Source organism: Arachis hypogaea, chromosome 9 (assembly GCF_003086295.3).
Source record: "Arachis hypogaea cultivar Tifrunner chromosome 9, arahy.Tifrunner.gnm2.J5K5, whole genome shotgun sequence".
In the NCBI taxonomy this organism is placed as follows: domain Eukaryota; kingdom Viridiplantae; phylum Streptophyta; class Magnoliopsida; order Fabales; family Fabaceae; genus Arachis; species Arachis hypogaea.
Window position 1 is genome coordinate 119150008 of NC_092044.1, and position 23393 is coordinate 119173400.

The 23393-nt window shown below is 30.7% G+C and overlaps 3 protein-coding genes across 6 annotated transcripts; 2 read left to right on the plus strand and 1 right to left on the minus strand.

The window, feature by feature from the left end:
* Nucleotides 1-2091: 2091 nt before the first annotated feature.
* On the minus strand, nucleotides 2092-6316 carry LOC112712619 (inactive TPR repeat-containing thioredoxin TTL3-like). 4 transcript variants are annotated; one of them, XM_072203641.1, is made up of 7 exons: nucleotides 5482-6218; nucleotides 5347-5368; nucleotides 4943-5252; nucleotides 4779-4843; nucleotides 3046-3656; nucleotides 2767-2959; nucleotides 2092-2309 (listed from the first exon to the last, which is right to left on the minus strand). In XM_072203641.1, exons 5-6 carry the CDS (start codon nucleotides 3120-3122, stop codon nucleotides 2803-2805), a joined length of 234 nt encoding a protein of 77 aa, XP_072059742.1. In that variant the 5' UTR covers nucleotides 3123-3656; nucleotides 4779-4843; nucleotides 4943-5252; nucleotides 5347-5368; nucleotides 5482-6218; the 3' UTR covers nucleotides 2092-2309; nucleotides 2767-2802. The 4 variants fall into 4 exon arrangements, with proteins under 4 accessions (XP_072059742.1, XP_072059741.1, XP_072059744.1 ...); XM_072203640.1 differs by lacking the exon at nucleotides 5347-5368 and having other exon boundaries at nucleotides 5482-6316; XM_072203643.1 differs by lacking the exon at nucleotides 5347-5368 and having other exon boundaries at nucleotides 3046-3685; nucleotides 5482-6230.
* A 1178-nt stretch (nucleotides 6317-7494) lies between these two features.
* Nucleotides 7495-8587, plus strand: LOC112712620 (mannose/glucose-specific lectin). Its single transcript, XM_025765551.2, has one exon. It carries the CDS (start codon nucleotides 7518-7520, stop codon nucleotides 8343-8345), a length of 828 nt encoding a protein of 275 aa, XP_025621336.1. The 5' UTR covers nucleotides 7495-7517; the 3' UTR covers nucleotides 8346-8587.
* A 4119-nt stretch (nucleotides 8588-12706) lies between these two features.
* On the plus strand, nucleotides 12707-13777 carry LOC112712621 (mannose/glucose-specific lectin). Its single transcript, XM_025765552.3, has one exon. The coding sequence runs from the start codon at nucleotides 12762-12764 to the stop codon at nucleotides 13572-13574; it is 813 nt and encodes a 270-aa protein (XP_025621337.1). The 5' UTR covers nucleotides 12707-12761; the 3' UTR covers nucleotides 13575-13777.
* The last annotated feature ends 9616 nt before the right edge of the window (nucleotides 13778-23393 follow it).

The window sequence follows — 23393 nt, forward strand, 5'->3', positions numbered from 1 at the left end:
CATAAAGTAAGAATCTTTTAATGAAAAAAATTGATAAAATTTTATGTTCGAAAAAGATCTTTGACAGAATAAAACTCTAATTGATGAAAAAATAATTAATATTATAACAACAAATATAAAAAATAATGACATGAGAAAGAAGAAGAAGTACCTACAATCAAAGGAAGAGAAGATGAGAGGATGGTAGTCTGGTAGAAGAGCATGTAAACTGGAGAAGAGAAGAGAAAATGACCGTGTGTATGTTTGTTTCTTTATTAATGTGGAGGAAAAATTTTTAGAATTATTTTATTTGATTGACTTTTGATATTCCAACATCAAAGATTAAAGATATTAACAAAATAAAAAATACACATATATTATTAAAGAGGCAAATGGCTTAGTGGATAAAGATGTTTTCATACAATAGAAGACCCAAGTTCAACTCCCTCCAATAGTAGTTTTACTAGTATAATAGAACTCTATATATATATTTGCAGGTTCAGGCCGACCTGCTAAACACAGGCCCGTGTTTGGCCTGTTTATAATAAATCCCTTATATAACTAATTTGTATAAGTACTATTTTAGTCTATAAGATTTAGAATCAAAATCAAATTCATCCCTAATCTTATTTTGGATTTAAAATTATTCCCAACGTTTCATTTGACATTAAAATCGTTCTTTCAATATTTTTCAGACAAAAATACTCTTATGTTTTTCCTTATCCTAACCCGATCATTCACCACCACCACTAGTTTTATTACCACCAACTCTTCTTCTTCTCATATCTATTCATTTTAATCCATCAACAATAGCAACACAACAAAATAGAACATTTAAATTTAAAAATTTATAATCAACAATATAATATTCAAATTTAAAAACAATATCAACAACCTCATTTATTTCAAAGAGATTAAGAAGAGAGCGAGACTACCAAGAAGAAAGGGGAAGCAAGAAAAAAGAGAGCGAGAGGGGAGATAGCTCAAAATCATGGCCACTACCATCGAAATCGTCACCGTCGGAAAAAGAAAAAAAGAAGATCTAGAATTAGAGAAGTCTCTACAAGCACTAACAGAGAAGCAGAAAAGCTCAACCTTAATGTTCACTACTATCTCCAATACTTCAAAAATTTTTGTTTTAAATGCAACATCAAATCCTTCGATAAAGACAAAAAAAGAATGAAAAATTTAATCAATTACAGAAAAAGACAAACAAGATCCAGAGCGAAGTCGAGACAGAAAGATTGCCAGTTTGCTTCGCCACTACTGTCGCTGGAGAAGGTCGTGGATAGCCGACAAGGTAAATGGTGACGACGTGACGGCGCCGTGACTGACGTCGAAGAGGAGGGCAACAACGGCGGAGAGGATGTCCTTCACTGGCGAGGCGAGACGAGAGTGTGGCATGGCAAGGTGAGGATGACCGTCAATCTCGACGGCGGCAGAGAAATCTTCGATGGTAGATTTCTACCATGATTTTCCCTTTCAACACATGCGACAACAGCAACAACAACACAACAACAATACCATTTTGAAGAGCACCAAAATTAGGACAAGGATGCTCAGGAGGAAGAAGAGGAATGGGTTCAAAGAGAGAAGGAGGAGGAAGAGGAGGAGTGAAAAACGTTTGGATAAGGAAGTATTTTCTTGAATAAGAGGAGAGGACAGCTAACACTACAAGAAGCACGGTTAATATCGGCGGTTGTTTTCATGATTAGCAGCGGTTTTGAACCGCCGCAAAATCAAATACCGGCGGTTTAGTGAACCGCCATGGTTATCGGTGCAGGGAAATGATTTTGCGACAGTTTTTAGCAACCGCTGGTATAACCGCCGCTGAAACAATATTTTGCGGCAACTAATTTAGCGGCGGTTTTAAACTGCCGCGATATTCAAGTATTAGGATTTCTGCCATTTTTAACGGCGGTTTGCTACTAAGTTAATATTAAGTTAGGACTGTTTGCGGCGGTTATAAAACCGCCGCTAATTTCAATACAAATTTTAAAAAATATATTAAAATTTCCTCTTAAAATTCGCTGATTTTAATAATAATAATAATAATAATAATAATAATAATAATAATAATAATAATAATAATAATAATATAAAACACCGTACTAAAAACCAATGGGTATAGGTTTTAATAATAAGAATCACAATTGCATTAATAATAATATGAAGTATAAAAATAATAAGTATAGTAATAGCCCCTCTTCAATTGCATTGATCCTTTTTCTGCTTGTCTTGAAAATTTGGACGTGCTGGTGCAGTAGCATCTTGATAATGTCACTAATTTACTGACCACTAATGTACTTCTGATTTGCCAAATTCTGAACCTGAAAATGTTCATTTAAACAATATATTGATAAAATATTTCAATATTAACCAGTGCCAAGCTTATCACTAATGTTCTTCTATTGCCAATGCTTGAGAATGTAATACAACTCAATGATCAATGATCGATACAACTCAATGTATGGAAGGCCAACTAAATGAAAATTGTTGTGTGTATATGCCTAAGTCCTAAATGAGAAATGGTGAAAGTGTGAAACACGTTGCATCTAGTGAGACCATAGTAATATTATTTTTAATTATAAATGTTGCTTTGATTATTTAGTTGTTCCTTCATTCACATGATGTTGTTATTTCAGCCTGCCTTAGATATGTTAAAATAATAAATGTTGTGATTCACATACAAGTAAATGCGAGGAAAGGTTGCTGTATCTTCCCTGCAATGTGAAAGAATGCTCATAAAAATCATAGATGAATGATTGCCAGACCATGGAAACTAACCTTTGGAGCTGAATCGACTCCTAACGATATTGCAGACTATGTTTCCTTTATCATAGTTTTCCAATCTTTGACTTTCCTAGCTTCAGTGCATTTGTTAAGGTGGTCTTCAAGAGCCTGAGCTTGAAAAGCAAGAACCGAATCATCATCTGAAGCTGCCTGATTACAAGTTAGTGCCTTTTCTGCTTCTCCAAGCCTGCACCAATTCACAATTTTATTATAAGGGGAAAAAGATTAATAGAAAAAAAATCACCACCACTTTCATTGTTATGATCCAAGTACCTGAAATATATTGTTGCCAAACGGTTGTGACCTCTGCCATAAGAAAGGTCTAACTTGATAGCTTCCTCACACTCCATGATCGCTTCAAGAAGCCGTCCCAATGTGATCAAAGTTGCACTCTTATTACAATGATATGTAGCCTTGTTGGAGTCAATAGCAATTGCTCTGTCATACAAGGTCAGAGCCTCTTCAAACCTTCCCTACTTGTATGCTTCATTTCCTATTCCCTTCAACAACTCAGGCTTCTTGCAGCATCTGAAGGTCTTCGATTCTGGCTATTTCGGTAGGCAGAGGTGCCCTTTCTGGCTTGTTTATGATCATCATTCAATGTGTGAAAGGTCTCAGTGAAGCTGTTTCTTGGACTTGGAGTCTTTGATTCATGAATTTGAGGCTTGTTGGATTCGTTTTCCACCTTATGATCTCTCTGCTGTCCTTTGTTATTGCTAGCTTTCAAGGGTAGTGAATGAACTGATGATTTTCTCAGCCTATTGTTCCTTTTGAGTTGGAGAATTCTCCCAACCAAACCACAACCAAAGTCAATATCCACCTTGTTGTTGTTGCTCTTACCCTTCAATAGCCTCCAATGTTCCATAGGTCTCTTGGATTGCAACCTTGAGTACAATAATTAAAAAATTGAAAACTAGAGAAGGGGAAAACATACCAAAACTTCAGATAGATTTCAGCATTGGACCAAGGTTCAAGATAAAAAGGATCAAATCAATATATGGAAGAGTAAAACCAGTATGTAAGAATTCTTAATGTAAAACAACAATACAACCGGGTTTATATACTATCAACTCCTTTAACTAGTAAAAGAAAGAAGCATCTGATCATCCAAATCAGAGAGTCATGAATTAAGACAACACTAAAACCCTCAATTGGTAAGCTCAGAAAAAATGAAAGAAAAAGAAGGCAAATTACTATTTTAATCCAACTTAAAGTTGCTAGTTTGATAATCCCTGTACTTAAAAGCCGAATTTACAGTGTACCAAACTCTTCCACTTGCCATACTACAAGCTCTATCTTTCATCGCAAAGAACAATTATTAAATATCTTTTATCATCCATCAACAGCACTTGCTCATATCTTCCATAATAGACCCATAAGATTTTAATAGGACTAAATGAAACAGTGAATAATTCTAAATATAAATAGAAGAAGTTACTGAATAATGAAAGTAAAAAAAATGATTATGGCAAGATGACAAAAGAATCATTGTTTTCATTTGAATTTCACTTAGCACACAAAAGATAATCATTGTGCTTTCGTACAATTGGAACACTGCAAATAAGGCTGCGTCAATTAGAGGTTCCAACTTTAATGTACACAATAGATCCACTTTGAGTATGTACTTGAAATAAATTCATCAACATTGAGCCTAGACCCCTTAAGAAATATAATTAACTTTAAGACCGCCTGTACAACTTCTCGGCTCCGCAAATAGAAAGAGCTATTTCAGGACTAAAATAAAAACTGACAAGATAAAACATTTTCTTAACCATTTGGATGATGTATACGGTACCAGAACAAATGAATCATATGCAAATGGTGAATCAAACAGAACTTGGTAGCATATAGTGATTTCCCCTACCAAGACAAAGAACCAGCAGTCTAGTACTACCATCACAGAGTTATAATCAAGAAATAATAGTGAAAATTGAGGTAAAAAAGAAAATCCACCTTAAAATCACACACATAATGGAATCAGTGAAAACCAAATTGTGAGTAGATACCTGAATAGCAGCCAAACGAGCCTTCTCTTTGGAGATATCTTCAGGCTCTCCTTGCAACTCTAACACTGCAAAAACAAAACAAAACCCTTGTAAGAATAAAAACATAAAACAAACAGAAGAAAGGGATAAATTAAACGAAATTAGAGGGAAGAGTGAAGTGTTACAATCAACTTTGAGGGACTGAAATGGAATTGACTAGCCCAAGATGGCACGAACTTCATCAAGCTTTTTGGCATTGCTCTATGGAAAAGAGCTAGGAAAGAAGGCGGCATAAACTCTCATTTCTTGTCCTCTTTTCCTTAGTTATATGAAAGCGCCTGCTCTATGGTATGTAAACCAACGGGCTTATTATATTCCTTCCTATGAAAGAACTCAAGCTTAAGCAAGTCCAGTCCACCTCTTTTTAGCTCTCTCTTATAGCGTATAGCACCACTTTCTCCTATCAAGACTTTCTCTTCTTTAAAAAGTCCTTTTCTAAAGGCAAAAGGCGTTAATCATCAGACAGAAAGACCCGATAAAGACAAGAAAAAGGCGTTAAGCAAGGAAATGAATAGAAAACAAGACATACCATTGATGAAGCAAAGCAATTACTGGGTACAACAAATGAGCAAAACCAATTTCAAAGTGCATAGAAAGAAAGTTAGGAGAATAGTGGAACAAAATAAAAGCAGAACAGATTCAAGAAAGGAAGAAGCAGAGTTACCGGTGAATCTGTCCTGATTTTGGCGACGGTTGTAACTGGTAGCGGTGTCTTCGATGGCGACCTCCTCTCCCTATTCGGCTCCTCCCAGCGGCGGCTCTATCAATGGCAGCAGTAGCAAACCCTAATAGCGACAGGAACAGGGTGCGACGGCGACGGCCTTGACCCCAATCGACGGCAGCGGCGGCGGCAGAGCAGGACGGTGACCTCCTCCTTCTCCCCTGCGTTCATCGTCTTCTGCTTCTCTTTCACTCTTCGTCGTTCTTCTCCTTCGTGAGCGCGCGCTCTCCCTCTCTTCGCGAACTCTCTCTCTCTCTCTCTCTCTCTCTCTCTCTCTCTCTCTCTCTCTTCGACTTCAGTGGCAACGACAGAAAGCTTAGTGGTGGCGGCGGTGGCAAGACGCGACGGTGAAGATCCGCGATGAGGACGACGACGGCGCTGGCTTCGCGGTGAGCTGATGCGGCCTCCCTCTCTCTTCGCGATTCTTTCTCTTGCAGTTCTGGCTTTCCGACGGCACGGCAATGCAACGGCGGCAGCGAACTCAGCAGCATCGCAAGGCTCCTTCCTCCCTTCCCTCTCCTTCTTTGTTTCTCCCTCTCTTCTCTTTAAGTTTCTTTCTTTTTTTCTTTCTTTTTTTTGATGAAACTGCCGAGGGTTGTGTTTTTAGGAAAGGGGGAGATTTTCAATCGCCAAAGAAAAGGTAGATTCGGCGGTTCTTTAAAATTTGTCGCAAAACCAAATTAAACAGCGGCTCTTTCAGCGTTCACCCCTGAAACTGCTGAAAAATCATCAGATAGCGGCGGTTGTTAAAATAGCTACTAATTGTCCGCCGGTATCTTCCGTGTTTGTGGTAGTGTAAACAAATAATATAAAGATGTATCTTTGTCATTTAAAAAAATATTTTATTTAAAAGAACGATTTTAATACCAAATGAAACGTTGTGAACAATTTTAAATCCAAAATAAGATTAAGGACGAATTTAATTTTGATCCTAAACCTTAAGACCAAATGAGTACTTATCCCTTATAAAAATAACTTCTTCTTTTAATATTTCTCTTTAATTTTAGAGAAATGAACTCTATAAGTTTGAAACTAAATTATTACACCTCCAAGACTTAATACTTCTTTTTCTCATTTTTTTTGTTTTTGCCTAATTTAAATAACTAGTTGTTATAAATTAAAAATGATTTTTTTAAATTTAAACGAATAAAAAATAATATAAATAGTTATATTTATATTTTTAATATATATTTTTAAGTAGGAGTTTTTTTTAGTTTTATTTAAATTTTTTGTATAAATTTATTTTTTTATTTATCTTATGTTATTTTTTTTAAATTCACTAAGTATCGAATCCGATCTTTTGAATGTAGAATTCTACTTTTTTTTTTCAAAATTTAAATTAATAAAAAATAATAACATAAATATAAATAATTATATTTCTAATATTAATAAATTAAATATTGTAAGTGAAGTGCCTCAAAATGAATATGTTAAAGAAACTAGTAATGGTCCATTCGATTAATGAAGTATTTTACTATTTTTATTTTAATTATTAATAAAATAAAAAATAATATTATATAATTAATAAACTTTATTTTTTTATTAATATTTATGTACCAAATTTAAAATTATAAATTTTATATTTTTAATTCTAATAGTATAAAAAAAGATATTGACCAATAATATTGAGTAAGATTAATAAAAAAAGATTAAGCTCTTTAAAATTTCTCAAATAAAAAAAAATGACTGCAAATGTATGTTACTAAAATAGAAAAGACATTAAACTCTCTAACAGCGTGAATTATTTTTGGACGAAAAAGTTTTGGCCAGCAATTTTATTAAATTCTGGCCAGTATGTAACCAACAAAAAAAATGAGTTATTGGATAAAATTTTACACCCATAAAATATCATTAATGACTATTTGATAACTACAAATCACAAAAGTTGTTACTCATTAACACTCTTTATTTTTCCACCGTATAAATACCCAAATGGCTAAAACTAACTTTAATTTCCATCCTAAATCCAACGTAACGGCATGGCTATCTCCAACACAAACCTCTTCCTCTTCTCTCTTCCACTCCTTACCTTCACCATTATCTTCCTCATGCAACTAAACAAGGCAAACTCATCAGATTCCCTTTCCTTCAGCTTCGACAACTTCAATCAAGAAGATGGAAGAAACCTAATCTTCCAAGGTGATTCAACCATTTCACCAACCAAGAACACACTCCATCTCACCAAGGTGAATAGTCAAGGCAACCCAGCTCCAAACTCCCTTGGAAGAGTCTTGCAATCAGCAGAACTACAGCTTTGGGACAAACCTACAAACCGACTCTCAGAATTTGATTGTCAATTCAGCTTCCTCCTCAAATCCCCGGTTTCCGAACCGGCCGACGGCTTGACCTTCTTCATCGCCCCCTCCAACACCACCGTACCGGCGCTTTCCCCCGGAGCTCTGTTAGGGATCTTTGATGCTCATAGCCATCTAAATCCTTCTCTAAACCAAATTGTTGCCGTTGAGTTCGACACCTTCTCCAATTATTGGGATCCAAGTTACCCGCATATTGGAATCGATGTCAACACCATTCAGTCCGTCAAGACTGTGCAATGGGAGAGGAGAGAGGGTGAAACCGTAAATGTATTGGTTTCTTACAGTTCTAGATCTCGAAAGCTAGAGGTCATTGCAAGTTACTCTAATGGTCAACGATTCGAGGTGTCTCATGTCGTTGACCTAAGGGATGTGCTTCCAGAATGGGTTAGGGTTGGATTCTCAGCTGCAACAGGAGCACAATACCAATCGCATGAGATTCTATCATGGTCTTTCACTTCATCCTTGAACTACGTTCAAATGGAAATAAAATGAGTATCTTGCACGTGATATGCGATCTACTGAAGAGATTTCTATATAATGATATGAATCACAATCATCATCATGTGTTTATGTGTATGATGTTATGCTAATAAAGGACAGACAAGTGTACTGTTTTCCAGTTTCCATGGTCTAGTTTTTATGTACATTAGGGTTTTCATTGCTTCATCAGAAGCATGATATTCCCTAGCTAGTACTTTATCATTTCATCAGATGAATAAATTAATTACTTCCAACCCCAGTTTTTTATTTTTATTTTTATTGGTTACCTTGTGTGTAAAGGAAAAGTATAGGATACCAAAAATATATTATTTGTTAACTTATTGTCAATAATAATTAATTATTATATTTTAAATACATGTATAAACAGACATATCTAAAAAATATATTTATAAAAACATTTTTATTAGACACAGTTATAAAAAAGATATTTTTATTAGACATATTTATAAAGACACTTCTATTAAATATAATCATAAATAAAAGTTGATAAAAATTGGCAGATATACTATTGGTAACGTAGTAAAATTGGTACGTAAATGTTTGACCCTCAATAAAAGAAAAATGAAGAGTGCATTGAATTTAATCTAAAAAATAAAACCAATACTAAAATTATTTTTAAGATGTATTTTGTATTTTATTATATATTTTATATCTATAATTGATTCGATAATTGATTTTTTATATACCCTTAATAAAGTTCTATACTATATAGAGGTTTGAGAGAGAAAATAAATAGAACCTATTTGAACTTTCTATGATTAACTTGTATATTGCTTGGTGACTTTTGGCCTTTTTGAAAGAGAAATGCTTAAGGACTAATAGAATTTTCTGGTTTTGGCCAATATTTTTAATCGTTAATTTAATTTTTTAATTTAATAATTTAATAATATATTTTTAATTTATATTTTTAAATATTAATAGTTAGTTGTTGACTAAAAATATAAATTATATTAACCCTCTAGTATTTTTTTCCTCGAAAATGAGTTGAATGTTTAAACTTAACATTTCTTTTAAGACAATGAAATAAATAAGTATTTCAATCCACTTTAGATTTTAATGTCATCATATATACTATTATACTTTTAGACTTAATATTAAGACCTATATATAGCCACTATAAATAAATATTATAAATACATATTGCAGAAAAACTTCTATATTTCTGTCTACTTCTCTCCACGGCTAATTAATGTATCAATCATGTGGAGATTAGACATGGCACGTGTTATTAATACCAAATTCATATAGATGTGCATGTTTTCGCTATGAAAAAGTATAGATAGACAATGAAAATATTAAATAATGTAAATAATAGATATATCGAATATTAATTTTACTAGATATGCAGATAATTATTTTAATATTAAGATTTAGATAAATAATTTAAAAGTATAATATATTTTAATTTAATTGATAATTATTTATACTACTCAAAAAAATTATTAGTTACTTAACATAATCTTTTGCTATTGACCTCATACGCTAATCATATATTTTACATGCACGTTAATTAATATTGATCTATCTTCATATTTTATTGATATTCTAATTCAAAGTATAAATCTAATAAAATCTATATAAATAATTATCATTTAATGTAAATAATAAACGAAGCAATTGAGAAGGGAAAAAAGGAATTTATATATTCAAAAAATGTGAAGCAAAACCTTCACTATTCACATCCAAAACCAAAATCAATAAAGAGGAAGCGGAGTCAAATAATGTATATCACTGAAATATTACAAAGTTGCAGTAATCACTATACGCTGCATGTGTAGGTGTGGCACAGCAATATTATTGGGCAATTAATTTCCTATCCGATCATAACTATTGATACCGTACCCATCCAATAATTCATGGGTACTTTATACTTGGATAGCGTGAGAATGTGAGGTGTTGCCTTCCCTTGGGCTCCATTTGATTAGAATATACACTGAGACGCCGAAAGATATGTATATATATTTTATGTTTGCTAAAATAAAGACATAAGACACACAAAATTCTAAAAAATCATAATACCTTCATTTTTTATTTTCTCTACCATCATTTAGACTTTTCATCTACTACTACCTATTTTTTTTCCTCCACCATTCATAACTAAATAATAAATCAAACATCAACCTAAATTATTATTACTAACAAGATTTCTTTCAAAAATCAATTCAACAATTCTTATTTTTTCTATTAAAAAAAGGAAAAAAATAGAAATTTATTGGATCACGGGGAGCTCTCGATTACCGGTCGAAAAATTTAGGAGAGAAATCAAGTGAGAGAACATAAAATGAAAAAATACCACATCTAACTCAAAAATCTTAAAATAGTAAGTTAAAAAGTTTTTTATTTTATAAACTCTTTACTCTTTCTTATTTTCTTCATAGTATTAATTTCATACACTACTCTTCACACTTGCAATTTTTTTCATAATTCTTCTCCAAACCCTCTGTATCCCAAATACATTTCTGCTTCCACTGTGTCTTCGTCGTCCTACGTCACTCGAAGCGACAGACGCTTGTAGTACCCTACACAAGTTTTTAAAATCATCGAGAAAAGAGAGTGATCGAAGCACAATATACAAAGAAAAAGAGTGGAAGAGAGATAACAGTGAGCGACGAAAAGAGTAAAAGAGAGAGAAAGGTGTGCAGCGGTAATGACAATAACGGTCTCAGAGGGAACAGTGATGGAGACGAAAGTAGCGGAGGAGGGAGGATGGAAGAGGATGAAAGAAATGGCGAGTCATTGAAAAAAGAATAAGGTGAAAGATGCTAATAGGAGAGAGATAAGTTTGGAAGGAGAATGAAAGAGTAAAATTTGAAATTTTGAAAATTAAATAAAAATAAAAATATAAAATATTAATATCTTATAAATTATGTCTCAAATATTAACTATTTAGAGATGGTGAATTTTATCATGAAAATTTTATAATTATCTTTATATAAAGATGTATTTTTTTATCATTAGATGATAATTATCTTTATATAAAAATGATTTTTTTAAAATATAATCAAACAAACAAAACACATTTTTAATACAAAGTTCTTCATAAAAACATATTTTTAACATCTTCATTTGAGTAGGTACCTTTAGAGATATATCTCTGTATTTATTTGTGTTTTCTTGTATTCATTATAAAATTCTATCTCGTTAAATTAAATAGAGAATGTATGTCATCGTGTTCATATCTTAAAGAGATATAAACAACAACTAAATGCTACTTTATTGCATGATATACTCATAATTCTGATGGCCTGATGGGCATATTATTCAGCTCAATAATTATGTTAACGCAGGATTCTTTTTATTTTTTAATTTTTTAAAAGAAAATTAAATAAATAAATAGGAAATTTATTTTGCTTAATGAAATCTGTTTCCAGAATTCAGATTAAATAAATTTGTAAGTAATTTGTTTTTGTTTTTTTGTCGAAGCCAAGTAGTTAAATGGACCTCTACTTTATATATAAGTCGAACAATAATATTACGTGACTAGTAAATATTATCATTTTAAGCTCGTATTTGATTAATAATAATTTGTACTTATATTTATAAATATTTGTACATAAAAAATATATAATTTACATCTTTATTTATCAGAATTTATATACATAGGTCAATACAATTTGTACCTATATTTTCTAAAATTTATATATATAAATTAGTAAAATTTATTTGTTAAAAATAATTTAGTATCTATACTAGCCAAATAATAATCAAAATTACTAAAAACTGCAGGCCCTATAGTTTTTGTAAGTCAAAATACATGCCATTAAATTAATTTGGGTTGGTCGAGTGGTCAACTCACTCATATGCTTAAATAAGTGTCAAGAGTTTGAATCCCGCCTTGTATATGTAGTAATCTATTAGCCAGTAACAGTTCATTAAATGGAGGTCAGATCGACGATAAATTAGTCCTTAATGTATTAGATTCGGAGATATCGTAGACAACAAAAAAAATCTCCTAATATATAATTTTTTTAGATAAATATTAGAAATTAATTTTTAGTTAGTTAGTATTAATATTTTTTATTTGAAATTTAAAATTTAGAATTTAAAATAAAAAATTTATAATTTATTTAAAATATAAAACTTAAAATAAAATAATTTTTAAAAAATTAACTCTGTCGTTACTTTTTTATTCCAATTCAAAATACTTAGCAAAGAGGGAAAAGTTTTACTAACTTTATACATTGAAAATTTTAACTATTTTAGATTTTAATAAAAACTTTTTTATTAAACACCTTACTTAGTAACACCCTAAAAACACTTATTATCCAAAAAAATAAAAACTAATTGTCTAACTTTTTATACCAAATCCTCATGGGTCCTTTCATAGAGCACCTAAATAAATAGCTAAAAGGCTAAACCCATCATTGTAGCAAGCATTAGTTACACTACATACACATCCCCAACACCATGGCTGTCTCCAACTCAAACCTTGCCATCATAACCATAACCATCCTCCTCATGCTTCTAAACAGGGCATGCTCATTAAATTCCCTTGGTTTCAGCTTCGATAACTACTTCCATCAAGAAGAAAGAAACCTAATCTTGCAAGGTGATGCAAAGATTTCACAAACCAACACACTCCAACTCACCAGCACCCCCCAAAAAGTTGTTGGACGAGTCTTGCACTCGTTTCAATTACAGCTATGGGATAAAAGCACAAACAAACTCGCAAGCTTTGACTCACAATTCAGCTTTGTGCTCACATCCCCGGTCCGCGGTCCGGCCGATGGGATCGCCTTCTTCATCACATCGCCGAACTCTACCGTACCACAGAATTCCGGCGGAGGTTACTTAGGGCTTTTTAATTCTAAGACAGCCCTAAGTAACACTTCGTCGAACCAAGTGGTCGCGGTTGAGTTTGACACGTACATTAATCCTGCTTATGATCCAAATTACAATCACATTGGAATTGATATTAACTCCATTAAGTCCTCAAAGCTTGTTAGATGGGACAGGAGGGAAAATGAAACCCTTGATGTATTAGTATCATACCGTGCCGAGAAACAAACCCTAGAAGTCATAGCTAATTACCCAGATGGTCAAAGTTATGAGGTGTCTCATGAGATTGACTTGAGGACTGTGCTTCCAGAATGGGTTAGGGTTGGGTTCTCTGCTTCCTCTGGAAACCAATATCAATCGCATAGCGTTCTATCATGGTCTTTCTATTCTGGTTTGTATTACAGTGGTCACAAAAATGAGTATCTTGCAAGTGATATGTGATGATCTGGACGAATTAATTTCTGTTATTATATGATGTATATGAACATCATATATGTATGTGTTATAATATGTACTTTATATTATGGTGCTAATAAAGGACAAGTTTTGTCCATGATCTAATAGTAATAATTAATTAAGCACGTGGTTAGGGTTTTCGTGTAAAATAAACTTTCTTTATGTATAATATATATATCTTCGTGGTAGTATTTGTTTACGAGAAAGAAGCCACTTAAATAAAAATGTCTAAAATATCTTTTTAGATATTTTTTAGTAATTAAAATTTAATATATATAATCAATTAAATTATATTATATTTATTAAAATTAAATCAAATAAATAAATTAATTTATTTAATAAAAAATAATGAATCAAATCTTAAATCGATCTAAATTAATATTATTTTTTATAAATAACTACAATATTTTTATTATAAAAATGATTAAAATATTTTTATTATATATATAAATTTTGAAAATTCTAAAACCTAATCCTATGATGACAAGAAGTAAAGGGCGAGATTTGAGAATTCTCAAAATTAATATGTATAATAGGAGTATTTTGATCATTTTCTATAATAAGGGTATTGTAGTTATTTTTTATAAAAAATAATATTAATTTAGACTAATTGAAAATTTGATTAACTATTTTTCGATCAAATTAATTTATCAGACTTAATTTTGACAAAAATAATACGATTTAATCAATTATATGTGTTAAATTTTAATTACTAAAAAATATTTTTAAAAAAAGACGTTTTAAACGTCTTTATTTGAGTGATTTCTTTACGAAAAATGTTAATGGCCGAAATTCTTTATCCATAGGCAACATTTTGGATCAATATTTATACTTTAATTTTATATTATTAAAATTTAAGATTTAAAATTTATTCTTTAGAATTGATTAAATTTTAATAAAAATAATAAATTTTATTAGTTATATCATTATTATTCTAAAAAAAGTTTTGAAAATCAACTTTGTATAACCAATATTTAATATAAGAAAAAATTTTAAAATTTTTAAAAATAAAAACATCTGAAATTCAATTAAAAAAATTATTTAAAATCTAAACTCAATATAAAAAATTATTTTTAGTGAATTTTATACTTAAATTTATTTGACAACTTACTGTTTACTAAAATTTTATAATATTAGTCCTAGCATAATTGACTGAAAATAACTGTTATAATATTGGTTCTACCCGGAGAACAATAATTTAATAAGCCAGGCTGTGATGAGTTAAGAGACTCTATGTCTCTATCCTCTTAGATTTGTGGACTCCACAGCCTATAATGCAATACTGGCAAGTGGCAATGAATGTGAGGAAATTAGTGTGTTAGAGGGGGCAGAAGCCGAGGGAAGAAGGGCTTGCTATTATTAGCTCTGTCGCTCATATTTTTACCGATGTGGTCCCTGTCGCACCATCATTGAGAGGCTGACGCACCTCACATTTTCGAGATCCCACATCACCTAACACCTATACCGTCAACGAGGGTTGGCGCAATTTAGCTAAGGAACTAATGAGAAATTTTGATAATGTGTATAATAAATTAGTTGTTTAGTTTAATAGAAATAAATAATAAATTCAAAAAATTTCATTCAATTATTTTATATTAAATTTTAAATTTTTTAATTTTAAATTTTAAATTTTTAAAAAATTTAATTACTTATTTAAAAAAAATAACTATTTGAAATTTTAATTTATTAAAACATTTTATTTAATACTTTTTCTTTAATCGGTAGTCACCCTACCTTTATTAATAATCATCCTGTTTTACTATCGCTACTTGGTTTGCCACACGCCACTTACCCTTAGTAAAAAAAATCATCCACTTAAGGATAAAAATAATCATTCGCATACTTAATAAATTGAACTTCTAACATATTTTAATTATATATAACTAAACCCAATCCAATTAAAATAATCATCTACATAAAAATTAAAATAACCATCCGCATACCTACTAAAATAATCATCCTAAATTGATCATTAAAATAGAAGAAAAAGAAGATGAATAATCAGAAAAAACAACTATTGTGGTAAAATATAGTTTTGAAAGACTAGGCATGACGAAAGCGCCACTGTTGTGAAGCATAGGGCTCAAATCATGAAAGAAACTAAACCATGCTTGGATCCAAAGAAGAAGAAGAGAATGGTGGTATCATCTGTGAGAAGAGGCATGAAGGAATGGGAGAAATTCGGAAGAGAGGCGCGAAGACAGCGGTAGCAATGTTAGGCTAAGCGTCGGAGGGCGAGGCGCGTTGGGCTGACCGACAGAGGTGAGGACAGTGTCGGTGGGAGGATGCGGCATCGTTGGTATGGCTGGCGAGGAATTCAGTGATGCGAGGTGAGGATCGGAGAAGATGACGGTGAATTTTGGACGTGTATTAGAGGTTATGGTAAGATTAGAAATAACCGTACGTAGTGTGAATGAATTTAAATAGTAGTCCTAATTTTTCAAATTTTAAAATTTGAAATTAAATAATTAATTAGTGGTCTAATTTTTAATTGTATTTTTTTAATCGATTGTACACATTGTATACAATTAGTATTGATTCCCAATACTTTCTCATATAAAAAAGAGTAAAGTATTATTTTTGTTTGAAAAAAAATTTAAAATTATTTTTAATATTTAAATTATTTTATTTAAATTTTTAATATTTTTAAATTAGTTTAATATTAATTTTTTGTTAGAGAACTGTTAACAGAATATAAAAAAAGTATTATTTTTATCTTTAACATTTGGAATAAATTTTAAAATTATTTTTAACATTTAAATTATTTTATTTAAATTTTTAATATTTTAAAATTGGCTCAATGTTATTTTGTTGTTAGAGAGTTGTTAACAGAATTGACAGCATGATAAAATTGAGACGATTTTAAAATGTTAAAGACTTAATAGGACAAAAATGTTGGGAATAAAAATAATATATAAAAATAAATTTTAATTTTATTCTTCAATAATATTAATTTTTTATGATACATAGTTAATCAATTATTTTTTAATCAAATCTAAATAAATTGTACTTAATCACATTACTTTCATTTTAAATAAATTTATTTTTTTATAATTTTATTTTTAAAGGTTTTTACTCATCATAAAATGTTTGTACTTTATGAAATAATTAGTACATGAACTGGCGAAAAAATGAGTACGATACATATACAAGAAAGTATAAATTATACCTTTTATCTCTAATGTATCGAAATTATTTAATGTTTAATTTAGTTAAACTTTATTTTTAATTTTAAAATAAATTTTAATTTTATTCTTTAATAATATCAATTTTTTACGATAAATAATTACTCAATTAATTTTATAATTTCAGTCACAAAAAAAAATTAATTTTATAATTTTACTCTTAATTACATTTTTTTCTAAGGAAACTTATTTTTTATTAAAAGCAAAATTTAAAAATAAATTAAGTAATTATTTGTCGTAAAAAAAATTGAAATTATTAAAAAAAGATTAAAATTTACTAAGAAATTAAAAATAAAATTTAATTAAATCAAACATTAAAAAAGTTCGGTATAATAAAGACAAAAAAAATATAATTTATACTTTATTATATATGTACATACTCTTTCTTTTTCTTTTCTAAAAGTTTATATATTAATCATCCTACAAATATGAGTAAAAATCTTAAATTAGTAATATAATTCATCTGTTAAAATTTATTATCATTTTACTTGATTTTGTAATTCTTCTAAGAGTACTGTATCATTTTGTCCTAATATTTTTGTCTTATTTAAATTTAAATCTTTAACATTTTAAAATTGTCTCAATTTTGTCCCACAATCAATTCCGATAATAGATTAATAACGACAAGACAACATTGAAACGATTTTAAAATATTAGGAAATTAAATAGGACGATTTAAACGTTAGGGACAACTTTAAGACCTATCTCAAACATTAAGGACAAAAACAATACTTTTCTCTATAAAAAATATATCCTCTTAATTTTTTGTCTTTCAATTTATATTAAGTGTAATCTTTATTATATAATATATTCTTTTAGATTTTTCACTAGCACCAAGTTCAACATTAACATCTCTGTTTATACTAATGAAGACTGGGTCTAAATACACGACGTGCCTACTGTGCAATTGTTTTGCTCATTGGTGGATTGTTGAAGTTCATGAACATAAACATTGATTCTGTCATGCTGTTTTGTAATAACATATCAGCAATTCATATAGATCCCAAAGATGAAGAAAAAGACTTGTTAGCTCAAGAAAATCAAGATTAGTTAGAGTAGTTATGATTTTGGAGATAGCAGTTGTAATTCGGTTATTGACCAAGTCTAGCTTAAGAACTCTATGTATGTATATATATTTTAGCATAGAGTATTGTAATTGCTAATTCACATTTTCATCAATTAATAGATTTCTTCTAATGCAAGCTTTCTGATTTTCTGTCAATTCGTTTTCTGTTTTCAAGTCTTATGCTTTCTGCTCTGATATTCAGGTTTACTGCATTTCTTGAGTTTCAAGCTATTGAACTAGAAAGCTTTCAAATAGTTCAAAATTTCTATCAAATCAACATATAAATATAGAAAGAAAATACATATAAAATTATATATATATATATATATATATATATATATATATATATATATATATATATAATCTATATCATAGCTTTGGCAGGATGGTAACTTGAATAAAGGTTAAAAAAAAAGAGACAAAAAATAAGACGAAGAATAATGTTTTTTTCTTCCGAAAAAGGAAAAAAGAAAGAGTAGTATTCCTATTTTAATCTTTAGGATAACTTGATTATAATCTTTTTTAATAATTACTTATTATAATACAACACTACTCTAACCCTTAATTAATGGGCTTATATATCACGTACTTAAGTCTTTCTTCAGTACGAAAAAGAATGAAAATCTTTATGTTTCTAAATAGTAGCGATCTAAAACGGCCAAAAAATGACAAATTTGAGTTTAAGTCACAGCCATAAAAACAAGTAGCCACGATATTTTAGTTAGCAACAATTATACCAGTATTTGCTAGAAATTGTCATGAATCTATATATTAACGCCTTAAAGATTGGCAGTCCACCAAATACTGCAAATCCGTTTAGTAGCTATTTAAATTGCACCACAAATTCTTTAAAAACATCCACTAAAATGTGTATTCCTTGTAATGCATATAATGAATAGGCATATGATAAGTTTCTCTAGTGAGACGAGTATCTACAGAAATTTATCTGTTAAAAGATAGATTAAGAAGCATTTTCTTTCTACGAGGATGGAAAACGGTGACTCGTATAATAAATGGGGCGACGCGAGTCCTATCTTGTAGGAATCTGTATAATTTCGTTATAAAAAATTATTTAAATGCCATTCAGATCTATATTAATTTCAGTGTTTCTTTTGAAATCCTCACTACAAGAAAAGTGCTGAGAACTGTTAGATTTAGTATTGACTTTTACAGGCGGATTTAGCGTCGGGTTCTGACAGATAAGAGGAGAAATTTGTTGCCAGAAATGATTATCGTCGGAGCAGCCTTTCCATCGCTAAATTCGACGGTAATTAATGGCACAAAAACATAACTCACCCGCGCTAATTTTACCGTCGAATTTTTCGTCAATATATTTCGTCGGTATCACGGTTTAGTAAAACGCGTCGTTTTGGTAATTTATCGGTGGATTAATCCAACGGTGAAATTAGGGTAAAATTCAAACACGAAACTCTTTCCCCTCACTCCTGCGAACACTATCTCTCTCTTCTCGTCTTCTCTCTTCCTCTTCGTTGAAGTTGTCATCGTCGTGACCGCCGGGAGCATGTCGTCGTCGTCGTCACCACCTGGAGCACCAGTTGTCGCTGCTGTTGCAAGTCGTCGTCAATGCTGCTACTGTTGTTCCTGCCGCATCTTTCGCCACGGTTGCTGTTAACGTTGCCATCACTGCCGCCTCTGTTACCACCCGTTAAAGAGACCTTGCAGTCACTATCATCGGATTTATTGTTTGTATGGCTATTTTATTTTTCTAGATTATTTTGTGAGTTTGGTATTTTGTTAGGGTTTTTGTTAAATTATTAATTAAATTTATTTAATGAAGTTTGTGATTAGGAGTTGTGTTAGTTTAATGTAAGTAAAAATTAAATCATGTTAGGATAGGTTAAGTATGGTGAGATTAAGAGTTCTTGAACTGTTTAAAGATTTTAGTTGAGTTTAGTGAATAAGTTTCTTTCTATTGCATTGAACTTATTTCGCTTATTTTTGTGATGCCTGTTGTTAGTTGGGTGAAATTAGAATTAGGTTTTATTTAATTGGAATAATGAGTTTTATTTATTCTTTCAAATTAGTATCTGAATTAGTTTTAGCTTGTGAATTTAATAAGTTATCATTTTTATTAGGACGGTATTATTTTCTCTGAGATTAGTTGAAGTTTGCTTTTTTTTTTTTCTGTGCAGTAATATTCCAGGTCAGTTTTTTATCTCTAAATATAGTGAATTGCTTAAATTTTATGTTGGACTTATTTTTTCTAAACTAGAGTTTTAGGATAGAAGTGGAAGAAAGTCGCGTAGTGGTGCCTTCTCAAAACCCTTGTTTGCTAGAAAATTGTGGAGTTATAAGGAGGTTGCACTCTAGAACGGTTAGGATTTGATGTTTTATTAAATGCGTGTATGTTATAATTTACGCCTGCAGCTGTTTTCTCTGCGAAAAATGTTATATTTATTTTATGGATGTCTCTGAATTAAGGAGAAGTTCTACTAAATTATCATTTAAATTGTTTAAAACATGTTTGGTTTGAGAGAAAATAATAATTATATTTGGCGGGAGATTCTAATTACAGGATATACTCTGCCGAATTTTCTAAAAATTTTAATAAGTTGTGTTGTTGGTTGAATTTTAGGGTATGTGTTACCATATAATTTCAAGTCATCGTCTATAGATGTATGATAGGGATAACGATAGATGGGATAGGGTTTAAACCCTAAACTCTTTGAGAGAGTTGACACGTTTGTTGTGCATATCTTCAGTATGAAACCGTTTAAGTCTGAAGGGATATCTAGGTGTCCGTGTTATAAGTGTTAGCTAACTAAGTGGTTAAGACCTTCAGACATAACACTTCACCTCTACCGTAATGGATTCAAGGATAGGAATTGGATGTGGATGGAATAGAGAGAAGTGGACGAGCAAGGAATTAACTGGTCTGCCTCAAATTTGAATAGATCCGATGGTCGATCAATGAGTATTCAAGTGGTGAGAGAACTAAACATGGAAGAAATGAATTGGGAGGAAGAGAGATACAACGAGATGGTGTTTGATGCAATAGGTGTTACGAAAATGGAAGAGACTGAACAAGAGCCTAACTTGGAGGCAAAGAGATTTTATCATATATTAGAATTTGTCGCGAAACCTTTGTTTGAGGGGTGCGTTTATTCGAAGTTGTCAACATGTCTTAGAAAGATGAGTATTAAGTCAGAGTTAAATTATACAAGAGGTACCTGTCGAGACCACTGGCATCTCTTGGAGCCACTACGAAGCAAAAAGGTTAGTTTCAAAATTGAGTCTAAATTTGGCGAAAATTAATTGTTGTTTGAATAGTTATATGCTGTATTACAAGAGAATGCAAACCTAACTGAATGAAGATTTTGTGGAACCGAAGTTTCAAGTCGAGATAGAACAGATTGGTAACGGCGGTTAAAGAGAGTTCCAATGAAATAGATGCACTACTTGCTCTTAATTCCTAGGCTGAAATGATTGTATGTATCGATGAGTTCGACCCCGCACATAATCTGGCATAGTAACAACAAGAGAGAAGATAGAATTATGACGCACCCATCACATGGAAATGCTTGGAAACATTTTTATCGACTTAACTATTTTTTATTAAATATATTTATAATTAATTTTATTAAATTAAAAATAATATTATCAATATAAAACCAAATTTTTATTACTATTATAATATTATTTAAATAATAATTGGATTAGAATTTATATTTGAATCTAAATTTGGTAGTAGTTATTTTTTTATTTTTTTATTTGTTAGCTACCTATAAATAGACTTTAATTAAATCATACGAGGGAGACTATAAATAGTAAACATACATACTCTATATATTTTTCTAATTTTCTCTTTTTGTTTGTAATATGGTATTAAAAGCATAGTATTTTTTTTGAGCAATCTAATATTATTATCTCAAATTCTGTTAAGAACAAATATTGTTCATATACATATAATTTTGAGAAAAAAAATTTTAAACGGTCGTTGACAATTATTTTAAAAGATAACGAGGTTCTCATTAAAAAAATATATTTTGTAGTTTTATATGCACCACAACTTTCTGTAATTCTACTTGCATTCTAAGTTTTACAATAGTTTCATATGCTCTTGCACAGTTTTATCAATTTTATTGAGTAAACATCTAATTTGGTCTCTGTCTATTTTAAAATAATACAAGGAAATTTATGTAGAAAAGATAGATCTGTCCTGATCTTGTTCCTCTCTGCTATGAGTCATGGCGATCCCTACGTCATTTTTTCGCATTAAACTTAATGAAAAAGACCCATATGACACTTAATGTTGCTGATGTGGACGCTGAGTTTCCATTAAGTGTCATGCTGGTGAATGGGCAATGGTCAAGGGTCGATTTGTCTTCTTATGAAGCAATGGTTAGGGATCAATTTGTCCCTCTAAGGACAATGGTCAAAATCAATTTGTCCTCCTTTAATTTATCCAAAAAAATGTCATTTCACATGCTTTACAGAACCAAAATCTATATTATTTAGGAATGATTCATTTCAGTTGAAACCTTTTATTACTCTTTCAAATCAAACAGGTGAGACATTATGACTCACCAAACCCATCGAATGGGCCAATAAAACGATTAAAGATGGTATAACATCAACAAAGACAATATTTGTTGCAAGTTCAAGGACGGTCATCAAAGCTTCTCTAATTTGTGTACACTTTAAGTTTAAAGCCTCTAAAACTTAGGCCACCTAAGAAGAATTGGTATTAGATAACTTAGACTTTATTAGTGTGGATATTATCTCTAGGAGTTAAGGACATATGTTTTGTTGTTTCAGCTATTTATTTTGCTTATTTAAAATCTCTCAGCGATACAATGCTTTTGGTTTAGGGACAAATGTTCTGATTTTTTTTAGTAAAGTATCGTTTTTGTCCCTAATATTTGGGGTAAGTTCTATTTATATCCGTAATGTTTAAATCGTTCTATTTGTATGCCGAACGTTTATAAAAGTGATTCAATATTATCCTGCCGTCAATTATACTAATAGATCAGATTGTATTTTTCAATTATTCTCACCTGAATGTGTTCGATTTTAATATTGTACCCGAAATTTGTGTTCAGGTTCAATTATGTTCCTAAAATAGTGAATTATGTAAATGTTGCAGGGATTAGTTTCAACTTTTAATGAGTTATTATCTGGAGTGGATCTTTGGTTCTGACCAGACATTAGTATTCTAACTTCAAGAAGAGATTTTTAGAACTCTAACTAAAAATCATGATGTGTAATTGATGACAGGATAACATTGAATCACTTTTACAAACGTTAGGAATACAAATAGGATGATTTAAACGTTAGGGACACAAATAGGACTTACTCGATACGTTGGGGACAAAAATGATACTTTACTATCTTTTTTTTTTGTCTTAGGATCATGTTGCTGCCCATATTATGCTATCCAACAGTAAAGAATGCGCGAAAAACAAATTCATGGGATCAAAGTTATCGTTGCAAAAATGGTAACAACCTCCAGAAATTCGCTAATTAGAGGTTTAAAGAGAGGCAAATTGACCCTTAATCATTGTCCCTAGAGGAACAAATCGACCCTTGACT